At 39.8% G+C, this 27,939-nt stretch overlaps 2 protein-coding genes across 2 annotated transcripts in view; one reads left to right on the forward strand and one right to left on the reverse strand.

Annotated features, from left to right (window-relative positions):
• Positions 1–27,939, reverse strand: part of slc5a10 (solute carrier family 5 member 10) — a 40,681-nt gene that overhangs the window by 5,346 nt on the left and 7,396 nt on the right. The window contains exons 9-13 of the mRNA XM_028459279.1: positions 23,405–23,540; positions 5,312–5,419; positions 5,055–5,205; positions 4,757–4,925; positions 115–330 (exon numbers count right to left, since the gene is read on the reverse strand). Of these exons, the coding sequence (XP_028315080.1) occupies positions 115–330; positions 4,757–4,925; positions 5,055–5,205; positions 5,312–5,419; positions 23,405–23,540 (780 nt within the window). The remainder of the gene's footprint in view (positions 1–114; positions 331–4,756; positions 4,926–5,054; positions 5,206–5,311; positions 5,420–23,404; positions 23,541–27,939) is intronic.
• On the forward strand, positions 6,740–27,818 carry LOC114470698 (protein FAM83G-like). The gene is made up of 5 exons (XM_028459047.1): positions 6,740–7,754; positions 12,638–12,805; positions 15,522–15,646; positions 18,912–20,229; positions 26,338–27,818. Exons 1-5 carry the CDS (start codon positions 7,260–7,262, stop codon positions 26,701–26,703), a joined length of 2,472 nt encoding a protein of 823 aa, XP_028314848.1. The 5' UTR covers positions 6,740–7,259; the 3' UTR covers positions 26,704–27,818.

Consider the following 27,939-nt stretch of genomic DNA (forward strand, 5'->3'; position numbering starts at 1 on the left):
CAGGCATTCCCCACAGGTTCATCTGTGCCTTACATTAGACGATAACATCACAGGTGCAACAGACAATCCCGCTTACTGGCAGCGGCGCTATAATGTCTGTCCATGTGTGCACACCTGTTGGTGACTGGGAGGCGGCGTTAGCAGTGATACTATGGCAACCACGATGGCGGTGAGCCCACAGAGCAGAATGGCAAAGTGAAGGTAGTGGACTCCTCGTAGCAGATCCGGTGCTGAGTCCTCAACACCACATCTGGGAGGCGGGAAGGCAAACTCCAACACCATTCTACACACGCCCACCACCAGACCCACCATCAGGCCCCAAAATGCACCCTAAAAAAACAACAACAATAAAACATACATGTTAATCTACTACAAGCCCTGCATGGCAGACATGTTGACCTCTGCTAAGGCCTCTAAGTCTAATTCCTGTAGAAGCTCTAGTCAGGAGTTGGGTGTGTTCGACTCATAAAGTTTGACAGGTTCCCACCATGATAGTCTGTTACTGTCATGTCACCTAACACCTATGTTTTCTTATCTTTGGCACACACGCGTGCAGCTACCCAAATAACTTGGTGCGTTTCAAGCTTCAGAGAAAAATGTGACCTGTGCAGTTTGACTTCACGTCAATGAAAAATATAATCACCCTGTCACAGGATCACAAAACACGTGTCAGATGGCTCACAGACACAAGACATGGATTGGCAGATACCTGGACGGATGTCTGATAGATAGATAAAAAGTTCATTTCATGTCAAAGTGTATTGACCAGGGGATTGCACTGCAGCACAATCCCTGTTGGATATAGATATTAACCTGATTCTGAAGTCTTTATACATTTGTACTGAAGTTCTGCTAACCAGCCTGCCTTTACAGTAATGAGCAGGAAAACAACATTACACACGTTCCTTTCCAATGTAATCATGTCGGTAATATTTGTTTGCCACATTGTGCAGAAAAGCTGTCGGGGCCAGAATAATGCATTTAATAAGTAGAGTTTGCATGTTCTCTGGGCTGTATACTACTTTCTCCAGCAGTCCAACAATATTACAAATATGTGTTAGAGAAATGGTGTGCGATTCTCACTCTCCAGTAATACATACCCTAATCTATGATTTAACTCCCCCCCCCTCAGGTTATCAATAAGTAATAAGGTTGACACATCAAAGGTACTGAACAAATCTTTGACAAAAAAAAATTCACCAAAGATAGGCTTTATACCATGAAAGATCCTAGTAAATTTTGGAGGCGGTCCGGATCAATATACTGATTCTGGATCAGTTTCAAAATCCCTATCTCTCATCATTGGTGAAATTTCAAAAATTTGTATTTTGTTGCATAATTTTATGTCCGGTTTGGTTCCTCAACTAACCCACCAAGTTTGAGTGCTCGTTTTCACATAAAACTGCTGAAAAATGTGTGGCAGTGCCATCAACCTTTCTCTATAACTGTGCTTCTAAGGTTACATGAGGAATAGATAATATTTCTGTAATATTTTCAGCGGTTTCAAAGAGAATAGATCCAACAAAGCTGAATGACTATGCATTCACTTGTGCGTGTAACAAGTTGTCTTTTGAAAACAACTAACATTTGTAGCACAATGTCAGTAAAACTAAAATATTTGAGTGGTTTTCCACCATGTTGACACAATGACAGCCTCATCATCATTAGCTGACCTTTCTCAACTCCGCCCATTATCTATGAATGAACTAATGAGACAGTTTGAGTTGTAAAATAAACTATAAACATGATTTGTTTTTGCTCTCATGCCATAGGCTCCTGCTCCTGAGAACTATGACAGTCTTTAAATTCCTTCTATTCAGTAGCTTTTCCTGTCTGAGTTGACTGAGCAGCAGAGAAGCCTTTAAATCTGCTAAAGTAGTTAAAAGTCATCCTGTGACCTTCTCATCAGAGACGTGTTTCCTTTGCTTTAGTGCACTAACGTTTAAGCCTCAGGTTAGTGAAGTGTGAACACAAAATATATAATTATAATTCCAAGAAATCTGATTCATACATTTTGAGTTTATATTTTTTTGTAATTGTTTTTTGAAACTTGTTTAAATCACTTCGGAAAACTCCTCCTTTTTTGTTTTTGCTGGACAGCATACGAGTAGACACTGAGACACACCTTGCACGTGCAACTTTAAAACTATCTTGACAATCCAGTAAGCTGGCTGACCTTTGCATGCAGTATGATATTACTTCAACATGTGGGCTATTACTGAACATCTGGTCTGACGCACACTCTCACCTCAGCGCTCTTATCTTCTGCTCTCCTTTTTATAGCCTCACTTTCTCACACTCTCGCTATCAAAGTCTTTCCAACCAGTGGGAGGGCGGCAACTGCAATGCTTGTTTAGCCATTTATGAAACAATGCAATTCACAAAATAGGTGCCGAGCCCACATATTTAATGTGAGCTGATGTGTTATCTCACATACACACACATACACACACACAGGGGCTGCACAATACGGTGTAAATAGGAGCCTGTTGCATAAAGCAGGATTCCATGTGAGAATAATAAAATCTCACAGCAGTAAAATTTAAGAGAAAGTGCAAAGGGTGCACGGAGCAAATAGAAACTACAACATTTTGCAGCCTAGCGTTTGACAGGGAGTCAACGAAGAGCAAAATGGTACCTAATTAATGCAGACTGAGGTTTTCTAAAGAACTACAAACATGCATAAGGTAATAAACAGCAAGGGTAAACAAAGGTTAGCACGATCACGCTACAAGGTTGGATTCCAGGTATAGTCAGTACTGTGTGGTGTTGACATGCTGTTCTAAAACAAGCACTCAGAACGCAAACCTCAGCCAAGCACCAAATATCCTCTTTCTAAGATATTCACAGTTATTTAAATCAGTGACTCTGATCATGGTGCCATGATCATTCACACTTTAAAGCCTCGGAAAAAATCTGTTTCTCCATGAATGAGAACAGTATTTGGATTAACCTGACGATAAGCCACATCCACTTCCCTACTTGAATTCTTTACTTTAATGACTTCCTTCCTTACTCGTATTCGCCTCTATTAAACATTGAACAATACAAGGAGATTAGAATGGATTCCAGGCTATATTTGGGCATCCCCATTTAAAAAAAAAAAAATGTAAAAAAATCTTCATGAAATGCCCAATCCGGATCCAATCCAGATTAAACTAAGCGGACTACCTGAAGAACCAACTCAAGAAAACTGAGTCAAATTTCATAAAGACGTGTCAGTTTTAAACCGTTAAATGAATTTTGAAAATTCACCATTGATGTAAGGTAGGGATTTTTCAATTTTTGAAACTGATCCAGAATCAGTATATTGATCTAGATCCCCTCCAAAATCTAAAATCCATTCTAAATCTTAAATGATACAATGTTTATCCTTAAAAAATGTCAAAATGTCAAAATCTATTGCTTACAGACAAACAAACAAATAAAAACACAGGTGAAAACATACGCTGAGTTTGTGGGGGCAGGGGGGGGGGCATCCTGATATGGGGAAAATACAGATACATTACGCTTCTGTAGAAAAGGTCCGGAAAACATCCAGGGGGCTATTGATATGTTTCCGTATCAATAGACACTTCCTAAAAAAATCCCCTAGCCACTACGGGAGTGTGCATGCATTCAGGGTTTAGCAAAGGCAGAGTCACGTTGTTAGAGACTTTTAATGCCATCGTTAACGTTGTTGAACTCGTAAATGCTTTTTAAACCTCACGTATTCTTTTTATACTGTCCTACCTGTGTCTAATTTCGTGATTTACAACTGCCAGGAAGTCTATCCCTCCATGTTAAAGTGCATCTGTTAGGGTTTGTGTTTTGTTCCTCTCCCCTTTGTGTTTTTTCTCTGTAGGGCTGGTGGTTGACGGGGGCGTGGCAGCAATGAGACACACCTGGTCTTAATGAGGAACCAGTCTACAAGCACTCTGCTCATTCCTCTCCACTCTGACAGATCATTCCATCTCAGCCGGTGGAAGCCTGACCTGTTTTGCTCTAATGGAATTTTTTGATATCTACTTACCTCTTCCTCCTGTGGTTGCCTCAGCTGCATTCTGGTTCCGTCTGCCCCCCCCCCCATCACCTCAGCTTCTTCAGTTCTTTTTGTAATAAATTCTTAAGCCTTCCCTGCCTCTGTCTCTGCTTTAAGGCCCTCCTCTGCAAACCCTAACAGTATCTCCCATATTAAAGCACATGTACCCAGTGTTGTATGGCATATCATAACATCATAATTAATAATACTGCTTAATTTGAGCAACTTTACTCTCTCATTCCTTAAGTCACAAGCGGGTGCTGAACACTTTAGGCTTGGTTTTATCATCAATTTACAACATTAAACGACACGTCGGTGCAATTTTTTGTAGTCAACATTATCAATTATGTTACTAATTGTTTTTGCATTATGTATGTTACACATATTGTGGATGTTTTCTTGTTTTTTTTTTTGTTGCCTCCCCTGGCAAGAATCTCAAACTCTACCTTTGGATGAAAATAACCTTCTTGGCAGAGATTAAAAAAACAAAAAACAGACAATGCATATGCCAGCCTCTTTTGTGTAATATCTTGCTTTTACGTAACACTCCCTGCATAAATATGTTATTAAAGTGTTTAAACTTCAATAAGATTTGTATTTTTTTGAGTGGTTATTTGTCGTACAAAGACACGTGTTATTTGTCGTACAAAGACACGTGTCATTTATATTGTTGCTGCATCTTTTTGCCAGCTTCCATATTTGACATTTTTGAGTTGATGCATCGCTGTGTGTCACCTGCTCATTGGTCCGTTTCCAAAAAATAGCCAGAGTGAAGACAGCGGTGACAGGTGGAGCGAGGCAGCTGGTCACAGACTGGATATACACGTAGAGTTGCCCGCTGTTGGCCGACTGAAGGATGGGGATCCACACAACACTCACCACCACCAGGATCACTGTCACAACCCTGCAACAGCACAACACACACACACACACACACACACACACGCCTGTTTTAAGCACCTCAAAAGCTACCATGACACTAGAGCAGGACAGATGTTTGGTGACCTTTGCCCTCTTTCTGCACGGGTCGTACCTCCCAACCAGCAGCAGCTCCTTTTCTGGGGCCCGTGGGCGGTGCTTTTTCCAGATGTCCATAGTGAAGAGCGTAGAGCTGCTGTTGAAGATGGAGGTCAGCGATGACATCAGAGCTGCCATCATCACGGCAATCATAAGACCTTTCAATCCTGACACACGCACACACACACACACACACACACACCCCAAACATGCTTTAGTCTGGCATTAAACTACAAAGTCAAAGCTTATCTACATTTCAAACTGGTTTCTCACCACTTGGCATGAGCTCAATGACCAGTTTAGGAAAGGCGATGTTAGAGCAGCCCACTTCAGCGCCACACACACGCACACACTCCTCTGGATCAACACATCCTACAGAGTCTGCAATGCAACAAGCAAAGCACCAATGGATGTTTGAATACAGGACCTTTATTAATGTTCTGCTTATAGAGTATATATTATTGATCTGTCACTTTTCCCTCCACCACATCTATCTAGATCCTAGGTTCGTAAAGTGGCGTACACAAATTGTCCTAAGGGGTATGTGAATTTCACCGTAGGTGCTACATTGACATTACATTACTGTGTTTTTCAGAAGTAGAGGGTACATGGTTTCAGGTTAAATGTCTGAAGGGGTACGGGACTGTGAAACAAGTCTGAACCACTGATGTGGATGAACACACTTTTTTTGTACAATCAGCATCAAGAACAGGATCAACAGAGGCGTAGCCAGAAATGGGAGGTTAGGAGCTCAATCCCAGGGCTATACTTGTGTATGTGTTAAAGTGTCCTTGAGCAAGACAGACGCTGAACCCCAAATTGCCAATGGTCGACTAGCGCCTTGCATGGCATCTCTGTCCCATTGGTTTGTGAACGTGAAAGGGTGAATGAGCTGATAATGTAATCTGTTGTAGTAAAAGCATTACATGAATCACGTTCATTTACCATTTAAATAAAGGCAGTGGCTATCCGTACGGTTGCTATATCAATAAACCGACATTCTATCCGTACACAACGCCCCTATTTGACGTGATAGGTTGGTCATTGGCCAGTTTACTAAGACTAAGACTAAACTTACCCTAAACCTATCCCTAAAAATTGTTGCGATATTGGGTTATAACCTAACTAACTCTTGTACTTTGGTAACCGTACCAATAGCACCGCGGGTTGTCCTTACAAATAGACACTTTCTTTTAAAAAACACACTGATTTTTGTATCAAAACTCAAACAAACTCATGTAAAGATATAATATTTCATCAACAATGTAACCTAAACATATACATTTACACAAAAACCCAAAGAATGTATAACAAAGAAATGAAACATTAATGCTTTAAGCATTACGCGTATCTTCTACCAGTAAATACTTGGTCCCATGATTACAGATAATTCACAAACATGTTGTTACTTCACAATAGTTTCTCCAGTATTATCATGTAATCAGTTGTGCTACACATCACTAATAATGGATTATAAACAGTGCACTGTCAGCTTTAGAATGGAAAAGTCATTCTAACAGGTCAACAGATAATTGTGTGATAAACTTTTTAGTTGTAACTAATGATTAATAGTGAGAAGACCAAACAGTGGAATTTAAAACTTTAACTCCTGAGTGGAAAGCCTGTTTTTGGAGAAATAAAGACACTCAGGCTTTGACTGAGTGGTGGGGGCGGAGACGGACACGCCTCCCCTCTGGGCCGGTACACGAGCTTCCGTTATCGGAATACAGGGTCAGCGACACTCGCTGGGGCAGAAGAGACTGAACTGGGTGTGTTGTTCTGAATACTGGGAGGGAATTGGCTTCCATATGTGGGAACTTTGAGCCGTGTTTCCTGTGTGAGCTGGAGTCCTCGGCTGCCATATTTGAACATGTGTTGGCCTCAGAAAGTCTGAAGAGGAAAAGTGAGTCGTCAGCAGCTTTCACTGAGTCACACGCGGCTCAGAAGCTTCTGTGGAGGAGATGAAGAACTTCTCTCTAGTTCCGCTTTGTCTGTAGCCAGGCGAGAACCACAGCCAGGGGAGAGGCGGGGCCTGTCGGTACAACACCTGAGTGAGAGTTTGGAACCTGACAGCGCATTGCTCAGCGGCAGCCCGGCACATAGGGGTCTTTGTCCCACTTGAAGGTTTGAGTGTCATAATGACGTGTGGTGACCGAGCACAGTAAAGTGGGTCAAAGCGGCCTCAGAGGCGGACTGTGGACCTCCGGGGTGAGTCTGGGTCATGGCGCTGTCTCAGGTCCAGTGTCTAGACGACCACCACGTCAACTGGCGCGTGAGTGAGAGCAAACCAGAGTTTTTCTACAGTGAGAACCAGCGGCTCGCGCTCGAGGCTCTCATCACCGAGGGTCGCGATGCCTTCACGGACTACGTCTGTAAGAGCGGGGTCCGGGGGTTCCTCTCGGAGCTGGAGTTGGAGCGGATCTCCTGCACCGCAGAGGCCTTCCGACCCGGGCACGAGCATGTTCAGAAGACGGAGATCCCGGCCAGCCCCGGGTACGGGACTCCAGGGCTCGGGGAGGAAGCAGACGACGGCCAGGTGTCACTGGAGTACTGGCCGGACCGGTCTGAGGGCTCTGTGGCAGAGCTGGACCTGGGGTGGCCCGAGTCTATCTCATACCGAGGGGTCACACGAGTGGCGATCTACACGCAACCGCCTATGGATGGTCACACGCACATCAAAGAAGTGGTGCGAAAGAGCATCGCATCAGCCCAGAAGGTGAGTGAAGGTGATTGGCTGTCATCAATGTGTCAAACATGCGGCCCGCGGACCATGACTGACCCGCTGCTAGGTTCACTTTAACTCAATGACATTGGAAACAAGAGCAGTCAGAGAGCGCAAACCTCTGAAGTGTGTATACATTATTATTTATTCTAAATATCTTACAAGACAAAACAATGCCATTCTTCGACACAACAAACCATTGAAAAAAAAAATACAACCTATTTTAAAATGTAGAATTATGCACTATATTACAATATAACAGGTGTAGTGCAAATGTCTCAAGGGAACAATAACAAAAATGGAGCAAAATCCAAAAGCAATGCAAAACAGTACAATCAAAATTTAAAATAAGATATAAAAGTTTCAAGTTTTCAACTCTAAATAAAAGTTGTATTACTGCGTTAAGTTATAAACTCCCAGAATGCACTGCACATCGGAGTAGTCACCAATGTTCAGAAACTATTTTTTTTTTTTTAACCAAAGTGGTTAACAAACATTTTTCTGCTGGACTCCATTTTTGTCAAAAACAAAACAAAACAACAACAACAGCAAAAAACACCGACAACAAACACACATTGTTTCACTTTCAAAATTCATAAATCACACAACTTGTCACTTAGGAACAAAAGCTAGTGCAAGTGACAAGATAATAAATTACAATGGCCATGTTTACATGGGAGCCTAAATTCCTCTTTTAAGCGAAATAAAAGTTAATTCCTCTTTCACCTGATCTTGTAAACACTTAATTCCTAATGCTAATTTAATACCGATATAGGTGGCTGGTTTATTCTGTTTTTAGTTCTGAATGAAATAATTCCTCTTTCTTGTCAACAGTTAACAACACTTAAAGCCGATTTAAGTTAATTTCGGTCGTTTTGCGCATGCATGACTTGTGGCGATGACGCGTTTGGTGACGACATAATCCAACATGGCCGCCCGGACTAGAGCCAACATAATAATAATAAGAGCCTTAAAAGACATGGATCTATTGAAAAGAGTGGATGGACGGAGGCATAAATGTGCGGAAATTAACACGGACACATGGACTTATTAAACACACATGGAGATCAGCAAATGGAGCTGACTTCACTGGAAGGGTCATACTAAAACCCGGAGACGGAGTAAATGTGTCCCCATACTGCTGCACAGGCTATAATATCACAGAGTTTACCATTGTAACGGTTGTTAGAGCTACGATCTTTACCAGGGAACAAATATTTATTCCTGGTTATTGTTTTCTGGAGTTTTACTGGGCTTTATTTACCAGTGATTAAGTCCTGTCTCTTCTGGTCCGTGAACCAAAGTATGTTATTGTCGAGCTGCTGCTTCAAAGCTACAATCAAAATAAAGGTGAAAACAGTACTCATGTGTGGTGTTCTGTGTTATAGCCGACAATAAAAGGTTTATTGTGTGTTTTTCCCGATAGACGTGATACGTCACGTTCTCCCTCTGTCCAATCAGAGCCTTCCCAACCCCCAGACCTAAAGCGGAATAAACTAGGGATGCACCGAAATTAAAATTTGTGGCCGAAGCCGAATGAAATATAAACACTTGGTCGAATATCGAATGTTGTTAAGTTTTTCACTATATATTTTTTTTGATAGTGCATAAATAGCCTAGAATAAACTTTTAGACATGTTTTTTAAAGAAAGTAAATGTTTATTGAATATTCTGACATTTTTTAAATATTCCAGTAAAAAAAAAAGCACAACAAAGTTTTTCATTTATATTAGCCCTTCAAATAAAACAAAACATGCATTCATTAAAGGGGAGGTATGATGAAAAAAATCACTTTATAATGGTTTTGATACAGTGATATACATCCCTTTAGCCTTATTTAGAGGGACAGAGTTGAAAGGTTCTGTTTCCTCCCTCCCTTGTTATTGCACATTTTGTTAAAAGTCAGCTCCAAATTTTGCCCACGTTGGCAGGTGACGTCACCTAACACGCCTCCTAGAATGTGAGCTCCTGAACCTCATATCCCCTAAAACCATAAGTTTAAAAACATTTTTTTTTTAAATGTGCTGTGTTGTTTCAACATGGACGACTTATTTGAGCTGCTTTGTTACACGTGTATGCTTTGATTTTACTGATCTGGCTCTATTGAAATCACATTGCCCTGTATGTAAAGGAACAAACAAAGCAGTGTCTGATTCCTGTTTCTAAGTGGTGCGGTCGTCAAGGCCTGTATTTGCTGTGTATTGATTGGAGCCTGAAAAGAGAGAAAGAAGCTCATTCTAATTCAGAAGCTGCTCACAGAGGCTACAAATGCACCACAGCATAGAGAACCAGTGCTGTGGTGCTGTGTGCTAGCTCAGACAGCAGGTCAGACTAGACGTATGTACAACAGACTGGAACACTAACTACGATACCTGCTTCAGTACTGTGATAGTACACCGTAGAGATACTAGTGCTGGTAAAACTGTGGTGTGCATAGAGGCCATGTTTACAGACGTGTTTTTGTTTTCATTCAGTGCTAAGCCTAGTCTGCTAGCTAAACTTCAAGTGTTATTCAACAAATAAGCAGATTGTTTATTGGCTCAACACACACACGCACTTAGAATCCTACTTCACACTCTACGTAAAATGTGCATTTGTGAAATTTTTACTACCTTGGAAAATATGTGCAATAGATCAGTCAGTGATTCCCAAACAGGGGTACAGGAGCACATTGCAGGGGGTACTCTAAAAGATTTAACAGGTAATTAATTTTTTAAAAATTGAGAAATTTACCACAAAGTACTATTGCTCAATAACGTCCTATATTTTCTTGTAACTTATTGAAACAGGATTATTTTATGCTACAGAGGCCAGTTTTTCCACACTTCTGCCAATAGGAGACAATTATTACTGTAGCTACATTTTAAAAAGGAGACTGTATTTACTTACCTATGAAGCCATCACATAAAAGTTGCATGGTATTTAAAAAAAAAAATCCACTTTAAGTTACACTCATTATTATGAATTAGTAAATTTAGCCTTTGGAAACCAATGTTCGAGACAGTGAAGGTTTTAGGAGAGCCTGCTTTTCCACAAAGGAAAAAGTAGGACTGGGCGATATACCAGTTTGTACTGGTATGTATTTTCGTTATGATATGATTTTTTTATATACCGCTGTACCGGTGTATTTCATTACACAACTTTCAGAACACTACGCTGCGTCACGTTTCAGACCGGACCCTTTTCAACGTTCATTGGGCTGCGTTTGCAAACTTGTATTACTACTAGTGTGTAATCATTCTACAGTATTCACTCATCATGACAGTAAAATAGACCATCCTAAGTCAATCTACTGCAGTAATTCCTCTCTCAACCTGTAGAAAATGCTGTGAACACCTGATTATGCATGAAAAAAAAAAAAAAAAAATCCTCATATACCCTGAAACGTTAGAATTTTGAAAAATACCATGATGTATATTCTTGGTCATACCGACCAGCCCTAGGAAAAAATATACAAAATTGTGGATACGTACTTATGATATGAAGAGGGAGTACACGACACGTGATCTGACAAAATAGCAAAGGGTCACATGGAAGGAAAAAGATTGAATAGATGAACTCCAAAAGCTGCTCATACCAGACAATCGACCTTAAACTACTGTTGACTGGTGAACAGAAATAGACTTGTTCTAATGTCTGGTTGTTGTTAAAAGTATCATAGCAAATCATGTGTTATAATTTAGTCAGTATGTTGCCCAGAGCGTAATAGAGAGGTGTTTGTTTTTATTTGAGAAAAAAAAAACCCCAACCGAAATGATTTTCTTGTTCTAGTTTCTTAATGACGTGATGGTTATAATAACCTTTGTGTCTTTGTCTATTGTTTGATCAAAACCATTGAGCTTCTGAGGTCCTGTTACTGTTGTTAATCTTCACTTAATACTTAAGTGAATTTTGTGTCTAGGAAGTTGTTTAACATTGCTTGGGAAGAAGTTTCTCAAATGAATAAAGATGTGTATCGTAGTGTTAAATATATGGGAGAAGTGTATGGATCAGTGTTTGTGTTTTCATGTCATTCTGGCTCTGATAGGAGAGACTAGGAGCTTTGCTATGATCACGAGTTTGACTTTTTTTTAGCACTCTAACCTCACTGACTCACTGACTGAAGGAACTCTTTTGAAACCATTTTGAGCCAAAGCCTGGAATGTCCTTTCGCGCTGAGGAAGCTGTAGTGAGTTATGATTCAGAAGTTGCTTCAGTCTCGCCACGGCGTCCATTAGTTGCCCTGCATGAGCCACTGTCTCACATGCACACAACAAAGTTTTAATAAGACAAGTCTCAGCCTGACACGCCAGTGGAAAAAAATATCCTGACGTCACAGACTGGCTCACATACCACAACTTGATTAATGACTTTTACCTTTTTAAAGTCACATGATTGCTGTTAAGTGACTCCCTTGTTTATCAGTAAGCTTCTGCCCAATTAACTCTTAATAAAGTTTAGCAACAAAAAGAAAATCCCTTCCTGGAACGTCATTAGTTCCTCGAAATATTTAAAACTGGCAAAGCCAAGCTTCTTGTCCTGTGCTGCATTTGGCTTCAGATCACGCTAATGTTTCCAGTAAAACGTTTTTAAGATTTACAGGCTTGCATTCTTTCAACACTATCCTGTCACTAATGTAGCTGCGCTGTAGAACACGCTGACTAGTCATGGCACATTTTCTCACCCCTCTGCAAAACACTAACCATCATCTATAGGTGCATCTATTTCCAGCACAGCAAACCAATTCAGTACAGTTATATCATTTGTGTTGATGTTGCTTTTAGAAGATGTGAGCTGATAAAAACTGCTCAACCCAAACCCACCCCAACAGATCAGGAAAGACTAACCGCTTGTGGCTTCCTGTTTGTGTGTGTGTCTGCATGTTTGTGTGCGTACAGATGATAGCTGTGGTGATGGATGCTTTCACAGACGTGGATATCTTCAGAGATCTGCTGGATGCTGCCTACAGACGGAAGGTTGCTGTGTACATAATTCTTGACATGGCAGCAGTTCCCTGTTTTCTTACCATGTGTGGCAGAGCTGATATGCACCGTGGACACCTAAAGGTCAGTATTTGGCTGACACACGCATGCAGATTTTCCACCAAGATAAGCTGGATAAACCTACAGATCCGCTACATCACAGGTGTCAAACTCATGGCCCGGTGGCCAAATCCGGCCCTTTGGAGCATCCAATTTGGCCCGCAGGAGAAGTAAAAATGACAGAGGAAACATGAATCATTGTGTAAATGAAACTCAGCAGTATTTGCTGGTGTTTACAGTTTTCCTGGTGCTCATATCGCATGATTGCAGTCATTTTGAATGTTAAACAGTTGAAAAAACTAAAAATTATTTTTTCCTCAAATCACGACATATTTCCTTTAATTAAATAGATTGGTCACAAAATCTTTGAAATTTAAAGTGAACATCCTGTTGGGACTGTTATCTATCACTTATTGCTCGGTTCTTACATATTTAGTATTTTACGCAGTGACGTGCCGTGAGCACTAGGGTTGAGTAGGCAGGGCTTTGCAAATCGAGACCACCAATGTTAACACCAATGACAATTCCATAGGTTTCTGCTGGCAAGTGTTAATTCAATTCAATTTAATTCAATTCAACTTTATTTGTATAGCGCAATATACAACTATCACCTCAATGTACTTATCAAAATATAAAATTCATAATAAGAAAAAAAAAAACAAGATCCACATGAACAAGTATTTAGCCATCTAACAAAATCAAGATCGTAAAACACCATTAAAGATACATAAACAATTATTCAATATAGCCTCCTTACTCTCCCAACAAGATATACAGTATCTCATGACATGGCAGCGCATCCGTTGTTTCTGTTGGAAACAAGAAACACGGAGAAAATGACAACAACAACCGGGCGACCGTGGCTCAGGTGGTAGTGGGTCGTCTTCTGATCGAGAGGTTGGGGGTTCGATCCCAGTACCTGACTATGTGTCGGAAGTGTCCTTGGGCAAGACACTGAACCCTAAGTTGCTCCCAGTGGTCGACTAGCGCCTTGCAATGGCAGTCCTGTCCCACTGGTGTGTGAATGTGAGAGTGATTGGGTGAATGAGCTGATATGTAAAGCGCTTTGAGACTGCTTCAGTGTGGTGATAAAGCGCTATATAAAATCAAGTCCATTTACCATTTACCATTTACCAACCACTCAGAACAGAAAGCCAATCCTTCTATTTCACTGTGGAAAATACAAACAATTTTCTGAACTTTCCTTTACTGAGGTGTTGGTCTCCCATCTTTTAAAAGCTGTCGTTTTTCCTCAAAAGAAAGTTTCTTTATCGTCTCTAGCATTGTCATCCTGCCTGTAGTGTTATCCGGCCCACTAACCAGAGAACGTAGCAGCAGCGGCCATGTTTTATCAATTCACGAATGCACTCTGAACTTACGTATAGCATTTAGCATAGGACAGGTACGTCTAAAGGCAGCGTAGAGATCTGCCTTTTAACAAAAATGGTTTTCATTTGGGGAACTGACTGCGCATGATCAAACACATAAAAACACACTATGGAAACAGGCAAAATAGCAGTGTGCCTTTGGGAGAGGGTGTGGCCTCCTCCTGCCTTACAGCGGCGTGAGACTGTGCAGCCGTACCAGAAAATAGCGATATTTAGTCATTTGGGATATGAAAAGCACAACATTCTGACACTTTCAAACTTATAGGTACTGTAGACTATCGGCAATGGAAAAATAAACAATTTATAATTATATTATAATTAAAACAAATAATCAAAATATCAATTCACCCTTGGGTAGGCACTGCCTACCTTGCCTACCCTGACTGCACGTCACTGATTTTTTTTTTACGTAGAAGTGCAAACGAGGGCACAATAATGTTAAAATTACTTGTTTTCCCGCATAAAGTCTGTGTCCCACTTGAGATTAAACTGCTTCGAATTTGGCCCCTGAACTTAAATGAGTTTGACACCACTGCTTTACATAAACATTATGTAGTGGTAATTGGTCTTTAACAATAATTTGGTTTATGTTAAAAACACCTCTCAGCCATGGTAAAGCCAAGCCAAGGATGTAGGTGAAATCAGGGTGTGACCAATCTGGGTCAACCTCTTTAAGCCTGCTGGCCTTTGTGAGACGCAGGCCCCAGCTCGTTGATCAGCTCGGCATATGCAGAATGCCTTTGTTATTGTGTGTATCTCTGAGCAGAACTGGTCTAGGCAGTAACCGAAAACCCTTACTTTGTTGTTGAGATTTTTAAAAGTATTTTTTTTAAACTGCACACCAAGCATGTTCCCGTCAGTAGTGCTTCAGGCAATTATCTACAATCACCCACTTTCTTTTTTAGTTCACATTCTGGACTGAGACGACTTCACTTTTGAGAAATCTTCATATCTGGCTTCTCTGCTGTGAATGTAAATATTTTATAACTTTTTTGGTGGAGATCTCAGGTGAGATTTCACAGTGAGCTTTTACTGGCGAGGTAACACTCAGCCTGAATCCGCGCCCTTACCACAGGGCCAAAGATAAACACCCCTGGGTGTGTCGTACCAGCATGCACTTAATAATCCAGTCCATGCTCCAACCTGTTGAGTCTCCCCAAATTAAGTTTTCACGAGTTGTATCAAAGCTGAACATCAGTCCTTGAACAAAAGCACTCATTGTTTCTTATCTCCCATTCATGTCCCCTTTATCTCTCTTTTGTTTTCTCTAATCCATCCTCCTCCTAACACTTCATACTTGAGCCTTTGTGGTTACAAAGGTCTTTAGATAATGTTTGTTTGTGTGTGTGTAGCATCTGCGTGTGCGCTGCTGTGGAGGTGTGGAGTTCTTCACACGGACGGCACAGAAAGTGTGTGGATCTCTGAGCCAGAAGTTCCTCCTGGCAGATGGAGACCGAGCCATCACTGGCTCATACAGGTAACGATAAACCAGTTGTGCTAAATACGTTTTTTTTGCAACACTTGTTTGTGCTCTTCAACAAACAATAATCAATATTTTTTTTATGTCAAATTTGAATTCCTTTTTGTAGTTGTGCATCTTCGTGTTTTAGTAGTCCTGTGCTTTCTTTCCCACTTTACTTCTTTTTTGAAATCTTGTGTCAACATAAAAATCATGAACATTTTCAGAGAAACAACTGAAGAAAAACTAATAAAAACTTGCTTCGTCCTCTATTTGTTGACAGTCAGACTAACCATTGTTTCCAGCTACAGCTGAATATACAAAGGACATTTTACCAATTCATCACAAGAGCGATCAACAACAAAAATTAATTTAGTTTTCAAACCGCCCAAAATGGCCCCTTCCAGTTCCGCCCATTATGACTCCTTTGGATCCAGGTCTTATACATCTGTTTTCAGATGTGTTGCAGCATGTAAGAGGTTGATTATTCTTTCCCTCACTACCTTCTTATAGGACCGTTGCCAATTGAATTAGTCACAAACGTAATTTGTAACATTGTAAAAAAGGAACATCTGATTTGAGATGCCTCAACAGTACCTTGAGAATGCCTTTTTCTAGACAGCTAGCTGTTAGCCTAGCAGCTACGCACTATAACAAAGGAAACTCTCTTCCCTGTGTAAAATGAAACAATTTAATGAGCAACTAAACCCCAAAACCACTCTGTTCTGCTGAAAACAAATATTTTTGGTATGAAGTAGTATTGTTAATTGATCCTGGTCAAAAGCTTGACATTTAAGTCAAAGTATTTTAATTTGGCGTGTTTTGTTCTAATGTGACTGCCCTTTATGGGTTGAACCCCGGCAATTACAATCCAATTTTGCTATTGGTTGAGAATGGATGTTTGTGGCATTTTTGGTGGTTTCTAACGTCATGAAACAGCACTGTTGGCCCCGCCCCTCCTCTAAAAACTAGTACTTGTGTAATCCGTACTGAGTAGTTTGGATTTAGAGAATGGTGAATAGAGAGATGTATTGAGTAGGTAGTTAGTATTGCATATATTGTTCTTTGGAGATGTTATAGTATAGACTGGCCGTGTCTTAACTGCTACAGGAGACCCGCCCATAAGCAAGGCATTTTTTGAATTTCTAGCCTGGACGCAGGTCAGCCAAAACCTCGGGGTTCAGTTTCCCTTTAAAAAAACAACCTTTTACGATTTTTTGGAACTCTTTGGGACAGCCAGTGTAGCTGTTGGCCACCATAGATTTTTAAATGGGTCCTTTTAATTTGGTAAACGATTTATTGACTTGCAATACTAACAAACAGCAAATGTATGTGCTTGGGACTCATTTGTAACAAGCACACTGAGGATTGGCCAGTTAAATCACAGTAATCCTACCCTCAGACTCAAATGTAGTCTGGGCCTACTCCTAGTTGGGGCCATAAAAGTCCTGGTTTCTATGGCATCAGAAGAATCTGGTGCTCAGAAACGGACCTCTGTAACTAGAAATGCAAAGTTAATAATCCTACCTCATCGTCAGTTCACACTGGTATCATTGCTTTCTCTTATTGTACGTTCCTTATTAACTGATTGTTGCTAAATTTTAGTTTATTTCAGTAATAACACTATAATTGCTACATACAGGTCTTGGATATTTACTTACAGTAAGTGTGCTGTGGAAATGGGAAACTTCTATTTAGATGTCTAGACTTAAATAAGGCAATTCAGCTGCCAGAAAACAGCAGTGACTACCTCAAAGGCAAATATGATACTTTAGCTGGTGCAGAATCAAAAATGTGCCACATCTTATTGTCTCAAACTACACAGAGCTGAAATGTAGAACGAATGTGCTTGGTGTTGAATTACATTACTATAACTGTAAGTGTCAATCTAAAGCCTTGTGTTTAAAGCAATGCCAAAAATCCAACAAAAGCCTTTGCATACTTTAAATCACTGGTAAATCATACTGTAAAACTACACTGCGGTTACACCACGTCTTTGGCTGTACACCATACACATTGCAATAAATAAGCCCAAAGCACAGATTGTTACAATAATTTATTAAACCCATATTTATGTCCATAACCTTTCTTTATTCTAGATTTAAAAATACATTTTGGGAAAATTAACATGTAACCTTAGTAGTTATTTCAACATTTTTTGCTCATTAATTTGGACAATTTAAAAGTGATCATTTCTAATCATAATCAGAAGTGCACTTCAGTGGTGCACAGGTGCATCACCAAAATACACAATGCAGAGATCAAATGTTCACATGTACCAAAGTTTTAGAAAGAAAAATCAAGATTTCAGGTTTGATGGAAGTGAACAAGTGGAGCCGATTTGTCTGACCTTTTCAGCCGATATATATATATATACTGTATATATATATATATATATATATATATATATATATATATATATATATATATATATATATATATATATATATACTTTTTCCAAAAAAAATAGAATATCATGGAAACAAAACATTGCACCCCAAATCATGACTGACTGTGGATATTTCACACTGGACTTCAAGCAGCTTGGTTCTGTTCCTCACTCATCTTCCTCCAAACCCTTAGATCTTAATTCCAGAATGAAAGGTACACTTTACTTTCATCAGAAACAAGGACCTTGGACCACTGGCCAACAGTCCAGTCCTTCTTCTCCTCTTTTTTTTCTGCAAAAACTGAAAAGTAAATGGTGATTTCTTCACAGTATTCTAATTTTTTGAAATCCTGTTTTCGTGGGTTTTATGAGCTGGAAGCCCAAATTATGTAAAGATAAACAAATTAATACTTGAATCTATAATCTATGAAAGTTTAACTTTTTGATTGGAATTATGGAAATTGAACAACTTTTCCATGATATTCTATTTTTTTGGAAATGGTCTGTACATATATATAAAGTTTTTTTAATTGTAATTCACATCACTGCTTGTGGTCTGTCTTAGCCAGCTGTCATGTGAGTTGATATGATTTTAGGTCAAGTTTGGTCAGACATCCAACAACACACACACGGGCACGAACGCACACACATACACACAGAGACACAAAGTATCTTGTCCTCTTGTTTTCGCAGAGGCGAGTTATAATGTGGCGTGATCAATGAGTGATTCATGGTCAGAGTAATCATTAAACCAGAATAAACGTCATGGGTTTTTCTACACAATTAATTTGTACTTTGAAGGAACGGAGAGCCTGTAAACAGGATAACAGTAAAATTATTATATAATTTTTTTTAATGGAGACACTGTTCTGACTTCATGTTTCTTTTTTTCAGCTTCACCTGGTCCTCATCTCGGTTAGATAGAAACCTCATCACAGTTGTGACGGGGCAGGCGGTAGAGACCTTTGACCTGCAGTTTCGTGAGCTTTACTTAATATCCAGAGGAGTGTCTCTAAGTAAAGTTCCAATGGTGGATGAACCAATCCCCGACCCGCTCCCTCAGGTGGCTCCTGCTCCTGTTCCAGCTGCCATTGCTAGAAAGCTTGTCAATCCCAAATATTCACTTGTTACCACAAGTTCAGTCCCCTCTGACCAGAACTCTAACAACAAGGTCAACGACTCCCAAACTCCCAATGGGTTAAAAATTATGAAACGCCTTAAAGGAGTTATCGAGGAGCCACCCTTACATCCAGGATTAGTGGATATGGAGAAAGCATATCTTATCCCATATCTGCCAACTTGGCCAGAGCCAGACCCACCGAGCGATGTGATTGGCTTCATCAACATCAGGGATGAGAAGCGGGCTCATCAGGTTCACCTGCAGAGGTCGGAGATGTTTGAATTTAGTCAGGCCATACGCTTCAGCTCACCCCTGACGGCAGTAGCTAAGCCGGAGGAATCTGTTCAGAACAAAAAAGCAGCAGCAACGACACAAAGTCCACCTCCGCCAGACAAGGCACCTCTCAAAGACTCTCCTCCTTCAGATTCCACTGATGAACCTCCTCAGCAACCCAGCGTGCCCCCACCACAGGACATACATGATCCAAAACCAAACACTTGCACAACAGAGTCCAACGTTATTGCTAATTCTCCTCCAGCAGACAAAGAAGTTGAACAAACTCCTGAGACACAAATGGGACCGCCTCCTCTTCCCAAACCTCGTACACTACAGTTGATCATAGACTCCCCGACCAAAGATTCCAGTGATTCTGAGGTCACGCTGATGAAGATGGACCAACTGGAAAACCTGGATGACTCATTTGACAAAAACACAGCAATGAGGAATGTAAAACTTGTCCATGGTCGCCTAACGTCAAAGGGCGATGCAGGGGACTCGGGTGAGGACAGTCAAGACAGCACCAAGGTCATATGTGACAGAGCAGCCAACGAAAATCCTTCGAGTGCATCTACAGTATCGGACGAAGAGTTTTTTGATTGCTCACAGCAAAGTAGTCCAATTTCCAATGGTGTCATGTCAGGATCAGGTCATGGACAACGTCAGTCAGACAACTTCAACTTGATGGCCCGCTTTTCTCAAAGCATGCTAGACCTGCGGGATTCAAACCTGGCAGAAGACGGCGCGACCCTCATCCGCCAATCTCAAGAGCTGCGCAGAAAGGGTTTTCCCTCCCCACACAGGAACTTCGGACGGGTGAGCACCTTCAGCTACTACGTCATATGTGCTTGTTTCTCCTGATTTTTACTCGCTCATAAATCAAATGCAATGTATTCACACTTTTGTTCTTTAGCCTTCTCAACATGGGCTGGGGGAGTAAAGGGTACTGAGTACTAGGGATGGGCGATATTGACAAAAAACTTATCCCGATAATTTATAGTATTTATCACGATAACGATAAAATACACACAATAAATGAAAAAGTTCACAACTTAGTGTAAACAGGTTCCTTACAAACACAAACACAAATAAATCTGAATCCATCAACACATTTAAAAAGGCTACAAGAGCTGCTGACTCAAACAGCTCATGAGCTGATATTTTATTAAATATATTTGTGCATGTGGATTACTATTAGTGTTATTGTATGTAATTCATTTATTTCCTCACTTGAAATAAAATTATAGCAAAAAAAGCACATTATAAGCACAAACAACTTCAATAGTGTTTTTACTGCTGATGTAATATAATAAAAAAATATTGCGTTTCACAAATTGGGATGAATGAATACTGACATTAGTTATTATGCTAATATTTATTTCACACAACGTGTGACATGTTTAGCTTTTATTCTTCCATAAATCTGACCATAAACAAATTGGCGGCTCTCTGTGGCTTTATGACAGTAAGATGCGTTCTTTTTATTTGGTTTATTATTACTTATATGGAGTGGTTAGCGTTAGCACTTAGCTCAGTCTGTGTGTCGATGGGTTAGCTTAGCATAGGCAAGGCAAGGCAAATTTATTTGTATAGCGCATTTCATACACAAGGCAACTTAATGTGCTTTACATGATAAAACATTCAATTGTTTAAAATCAATAAGAACATTTAAAATCATCAGTAAAATCATCAGTAAAATCAATTAAAATCATCAACAAACACATTACATCAACAACATGACCAAAAATCTCTCTCTCAATCATACGCAGTAGAGAAAAAAAGTACCTTTAACTTTGATTTAAAAATGTTCACATTAGATGCTGACTTCAGCTATGCTGGCAGTTTGTTCCACTTCTTTGCAGCATAACAACTAAACACAGCCTCACCATGTTTATTGTGAGCTCTGGGCTCCACTATCTGACCTGTGTCCATAGATCTAAGTGACCTGCTGGGTTCATACCTGACTAACATGTCACTGCATAGTTAGCTTTAGTTGAGTTTCCAGTTCATAATCGATGCTGCGGGTTCGTCTCTGTCCCCGTGTTTGTGGAACTTTGGGTGGATCTGACGCAGGAACTTGAATCGGTTCCCTTTGTTGGATGGTTATCTGGTTTTAACCAAGTAGCGGTCCGTGCTGTATCACAGCATAGTAGCTTCAGATAGTCGTGACAAACACACACACAGACGGCGGTGTGTGTGGGGGGCGGTGGCGGTGCACACCGTGCAGAGCTTCCGTAAACAACGTTCCGCTCCAGTGAATAATAACTTTTTGACAATAAACGGGGCAGTTTTGGCCCGTGGAATGCGTTTTTTTGGGGGGCATTCTTGGCTAAATTGAGGGACAAATGGCCCTCGCTAATTTCCGACATGGGAATTTATCTTTTATATAGAGGAATGACAAAATCTTACCAGTGAGAATGTTTTTGACGATAAATCATAAACGATAAAATATCGCACATTCCTACTGAGTACCCAGGACCCTGGAAATTGTATTTTATATATATGTATGAAAATGCATTTTAAACATTTTAGGTAATTTCTATTGGAATGAAAAGGGCCCTGTGTGAAAATAAGCAGGTTGTTAAGCACTAAAACAATTATTTATGCTGCATCAGAGCCCTAGCTACCACCCCCTTTAAAACAGTGCAAATGGTACGACCCACATGTGCTGCTGCGCTATGGATGTAACATGGAGCGGGAGATAAACAGCAGCATGCGTTTCCTCAAGAAAGGAAAATCGACTGCTTACTCAATTTTTTAGAGGTGAGCTTTAAAGCACTCAAATCTTTTTTAGGCAATATATTTTTTTGTTTGAAATAAATGATGCTGGAACATTAATTTTGCATGTCAAATCTATATTGGAAATACAATTATTATAATATATATTTTGCTGCCACCAAATCTTCAGTAGGTGGCCAGAATCCCCATGATTCTAATCATTCTATCTTTACCTTTTATTAACCTTTGTACACGTTTGCTTTGTGTGTGTGTTAGTTATACCCCCCACAAAAAATAAAATAAAATAATAATTACCAGCCACCCCTAAATTGTAGCAAAAATATGTCACAAACACAATATTCAATAAATAACTAAAACACAGTAGGACAGATTTATAAAATACAAGCAATGGACATGGAGTCATTAGGTTGTTGCAGTTTTTTTTCAACCTTAGGGTCAGGACCTCATGTGGGGTCGCCTGGAATTAAAATGGGGTCGCCTATAATGTCTAGTAATTTAAAAAAAATAAAAAGTTGGTAAAAAAGGATTAATGTTGTGTTTTTAAAATGTTTTCTACATTATTTTTTTCAAATATACATCACACACAATAAATCAATTAACTGTATCCTAAACTTAATCTTTCTCAAATATAAATCTAGTTAAAATAAAATGCAGTATAAAAATATCTAAGGTGGCACACTTGTCACTTTGTCACTAATCCTGGCTGCTCTGTATTTGTAACACACTTTAATAAACATGATAAATATAATATATATAATATAATAAACTAATTCTAGAAAAAAATTTTGTCTAAAATGGGATCATGACCTGAGAAAGGTTGGGAACTTCTGGGTTACTGTGAAGAAAAAAGAAAGCTTATATTATAATGCAAGAACACTAGTATAGTTTCTGGGCATACATAACTTACAGTAGGGGCCCAACAAGGTTTGTACCAAGGGCCCAAAATGTGGTGCTACGCCCCTGCTTCTCAAGCTCCAGGCTGAATACACATGCCTACATCTTACCTTTAAAAACGCTGATTTTCAGTGTTTTTAAAGGTTTTTGCTCAACAAGTATTAAATGTGTGCAAAGGTTCTCAGAGATTTTGTTTGTAAGGAACAATGAGGCCCTAAATATAGGGAAATCAACAGATTAACAGCTTCGCACACAGAGATGAATTATGCTACAAAAGGTGTGGCTCACCAGAGGTACTGGAGCAGGTTATTACCTGCTTTGAGCAAATTTACCTTAATTATGTATGCGTTGCACGCACCTGGATAAAGGGCTCGGCTGATCATTCCAGGCAGGACAATAAAGATGAAGGACAACATCTTCAGATATGCTGCCAAGATGGATGCTCCTTTCACGTGGCTCAGGTTCTTAGCAGACAGGGAGCGCTGTACGATGACCTTAATGTGTAGAGAAACAAAAAGCCACAGTAACTTTGTTGTGATGTGTCTTCATGAAGCTAGTGGTTCAATCAAACATGAAATTAAGTATTTGGTTAACCAGAAAGACCAGCATTCAGGCGTGTACATTACTTAAACATAATTAACACTATTTAGCATGGAACGTAACAAGAACCTGAATCCTTCATAGTTAGGTAATCTGACCTGCGAGTGACTTACTGGTCTCAGATTTCTGAGATTGTGTTAGAAAAGGCAGAGCAGAAACCTGCAATTCATTCTCCCTCAAAATTCTAATTATTTGTGTTAATTTACTTTTTGTTTTCATCTTTAACTAAAGCAGGGTACACAAAAAAGTTTTTTGTTCCAGACCAGGAATGGCAAACGCTAGATTGTCTTATGTTTTATAAGATTATCCTGTGGTCTGAGGTGTGTTCAGACTGAATTTGTACCGATAATCAGCTCTGAAATGAGTCGGGGCCAACAATCATAAAGATGAATTTAGTTATTATTAATTATCAATAGTTTATGACCAAAAGACTTCATTTGTGTAGCGGGAAAGCTGATGACTCCCAACTCATGACCCCAATATTTGTGACATGGAACCAAATGTAGCCAATCAAAAAGCGAGCTGACTGAAAAACACCGTAATGCTGCGTTCGATACAGCTCGGAACTCGTTATTTCCCAGTTTAGAATTAGGATTAACCGTGTGTAACTGAGTTCAGTGGCAGCATGTGATCTATAGAAAATATCTTAAACGTGGCTGACTGGTAGGCCTGGGCCGATAACAGATTTTGCTGGATGATATATTGTCCCACAAGTTATTGCTGATAAACAATATTATCGTCAACATTTTTTTAGACCAAATTAACCACTAATATAATGATAACCTATGATAATAATGCAAGTACACCCTTTCAAATGCTATCAATTTGTATTTCTCATTTGTATTTTTTACCATTGTAATTGGAATGTCAAGAACTTTTAAATATTTTAAACAAATAAAACAAAACAATTAAAATGAAATGGACTGTCAGTCTCTGTTAGCAAAAAAAATGCACTTTAATAAATATCAAACAAAAACAATAAAATAGACCCTGTCTCTGTTTAAAAAAAAAAAACAGCTCATGTCACTCTCGAAAAACAAAATTGCACTTGCAATAAATATTGAACATTGAGGCACAGACGTATATAGTTGTCCATTATTTAACAGGTAACACTTCCAATCCAGTTAGAATGTTTGTAAACAAAACTGCTAGCGACCCCGCCTCCCTGTTTCATTCTGTTCTGTTTTCATACAGTCTTAAACTATACAGAATGGACCAAATACTTTCTAGATTACTCCGTTCATTCCGCTATGGAACAAACATGCAGGTGCTGAGGGTGAACCTTCTTGTCATCCCGCCTGTTTGGAGGTGAAAGACGAGGAAAACAAAATACTTAGACTTAGCTTGGTTGCGAGCCCCGCTCAGCATCCCTGCTTCTGCTTCCGATCACACCGCTTACGTCTCCTCCTCTGGCGGACACCACTGATAAGAGGCTCCGCTGCTTCGCAGGCTGCTGGGTGTAGCCAGCGTAGCAATCCGAAGCTACGTAGTAGGTCTAGAGTTACCTCATCTACCGGACTATAACTGTTTGATTTACCTAATCACCAAATCCGTATGAATATGGCAATATACCAAGGCCGGCAAACTTAGAGTTCATTTTCTAATTGATTTATCGATTATCGGCCCAGTTCTACTGACTTGTCTAATATCCGATTTTTCCCCCCAACTTTACTGAGTAGGATGCTCCAACTTGAAGTGTTGAGATAATTGGAGCACACACACACATTGTACGATCAAAACTGTCCTATGCCTAATTTTTTTTTATCTTCACAGGGTTCTCCCCAGCGCTGTTGAGTGTAGGGATCCCCGACATTGTAATTTTGTTCCCCTATGGAGTGATGGCGCCCCCTGCGTTCAGTTTCCAGCAACTTTGGGGAGATTTTCTGTTGTTTTTTTCCTTTTTTAATTGCACAAATGTTGTTTAAACCGAGAAACGCATACATCAGCCGTACTGTCTATTTAATACCAGCTTTTTTGCTCGGATGCTCCATTTTTTACCTGAGGATCCCTGCCGCCACTTAGCTGCCCCCGATGCTGCCTGTGTGATCCTCCGCTTGGTAACTGTGAAAATCACCGTCCAATATAAACAGTGCTTCAACCTCAGCGTGTGTTTGTTCCAATATTACTGCAGGTCCCACATAACACCTCATTTAAATTTGAAAAGTGCGTCCTGGAATCAGACTGTCAATATTTATTAGTGGAGGACCTACATATACCAAGCATGAGTAACTCTCTAACTGCATTCATCCTCACCTTCACCAATTCAACAAATAACTTTTGGCTTTAAAGTAAGGCTGGAAAAAGAGGAAAAACAACAAAAAAACCCAACTTTAGTGTACTTCACTAAATTTGGCCCTCTGAGAGTTATAAATTTAAAACATTTCTGCACCAGTGGCGCTTGCCCGGGCGTCATGCAAGCGCCCGGGCACAGCATTATTATGCTGTGAATAATTCCTGGTGAGAACCCTGCTGCATGTTTGGGCTCTGTAATGGATAAAAAGTGTCTTTAGATTTAGAAAATCCTTCTGTGTATACCCCTTAACTTAGATCATTTTCAATTATTTAACTTCTAAGTTCTAAATACCAATGTTCCCTGCATGGATCCCTGTGGTGCTCCTGATGTGAAGGTTATTTTAAATATTTTTATTTACACTTGGCTAATTTTTCTCTGTGCCTTCTTTTTCCACCTAGTTGTTTGGAGGCTCAAGATCTCCAGGTCGAGAGGCGAAACTGAGGGGAAACAAAGTTATAATCACGAAACCAAGTTTTCATCGTCCTGCACGAGCAGCTGGCCCTGCGATGGGAGGATATAGATACTGGCAGAGGCCACCGATGGAGCCAGACTCGGCTCCTCAGTTTATGCACAGCCGCTCAGGGCGCTCGCCCCGACGCCACAGCCCAGGCTACAAAAAGACAGACCGCTCGACTCCGCAGCCGCAGGCTGGTCACTCAGGACTACTTGGAGTCTCTTTTCCAAAGCTCAGCAATTTCCGACCCTTGAGATCACGAGGAGGGTCTCAGAAAAAAATGTCTCAGAGTAATAAACCTGGACAATAAAACCGTTGCTTGGCATTGGAACATAAGGATGTATTAAACGCTGTATCGGGGACGTATGAATGCATTACTTTTATTAGTCCTTTGAAACCCTGAGGTGCACGTTATACAAACTTTTTCACAGGGATGTTTATGATGTGACTTTATAAATGGTTTCTGAAGCAGTGCCGGAATTATAAGAAATGTTAAAGTAGGTACTGAACAGCCTGCGATGAAAATAACGCTTAACAGGGATAACAGTTGATATTTATGTTTAGTAATAATGAATGTATAATGACAATCTTGTTTATATGTAGACAAAACTATTGTGTGGCTGAACAGATTTGTAACATGTGCATAGCTGTCATGCTTTTCATCAACTGCTCAGGCGAACCTCGAACAAAAAAATATTATTTACCTCAAATATTTTTCTTCTATACACTTTCAAACTATAATTTTTACACTTGATGATTAGTGATGAGCAAGATCAGTGCCTGAATGCTCCGTCAGTGTTATGAGTCTAGCTAAAATGTGGAGACAACAGTGATTGGTTGCTAGGTTCATTGTGTTATAAATACGTACATGGCAGTTATTGCTGATGACATGTGCTGATAGGAAAACATGCTGTATTATTAATCATTGGTGTGGGACCAAAAGTAAATGATGTAAACAAAATGGTGAATTGTGGTTAGCGTAGGTGTTATTTTGTCTCTTGCAGTGCAGGTGGTTTTGTGCTATTTTAAGTCACTTGGCGACAACAAATGCCTCAAAAGATTTTGAGGACCATCTGACTACGTTCTAGATATTTAAATTTTATTGGGGATTGAAAGTTGAATTGTCACATTCCTAAACATCCCTTAAGATTTTCTGCTGTAATAGTGTTTTTATTTCTTTGGATTCAATGTTGTCGTACACGGTATGTACTAGGGATGCACCGCAATTAAAATTCTTGACTAAAACCGAAAATGAGTAAACCAAGGCCGAAAACGAAACGCAGAAAGAAATTATTATGCAAATGATTAGTACCATTGCATTTATACTATAAATGTGTACTAACCTCACTAAAATTGAAACATTGCAATTGTATACATTAATATTGATGCTTCAAAGAATGAATTAATAAAAAAAATATGAAAATATTTAACACTTCACTGACATTCCAACAATGCATAACAATGCACAATATAAAGTAAAATAAGAAAATGTTTAACTTGACTCCACTCATACATTAAATAATAATGTACAGGCCTATAACTGACT

Source organism: Gouania willdenowi, chromosome 1 (assembly GCF_900634775.1).
Source record: "Gouania willdenowi chromosome 1, fGouWil2.1, whole genome shotgun sequence".
Taxonomy (NCBI): domain Eukaryota; kingdom Metazoa; phylum Chordata; class Actinopteri; order Blenniiformes; family Gobiesocidae; genus Gouania; species Gouania willdenowi.

Excerpts from the sequence above, each read along its gene's own strand:
- LOC114470698 (XM_028459047.1), top strand. The coding sequence starts at position 7,260 with ATGGCGCTGTCTCAGGTCCAGTGTCTAGACGACCACCACGTCAACTGG. Across the intron at positions 12,806-15,521 it reads TGCACCGTGGACACCTAAAG|CATCTGCGTGTGCGCTGCTG; the intron begins GTCAGTATTTGG and ends GTGTGTGTGTAG. Across the intron at positions 15,647-18,911 it reads GCCATCACTGGCTCATACAG|CTTCACCTGGTCCTCATCTC; the intron begins GTAACGATAAAC and ends TCTTTTTTTCAG.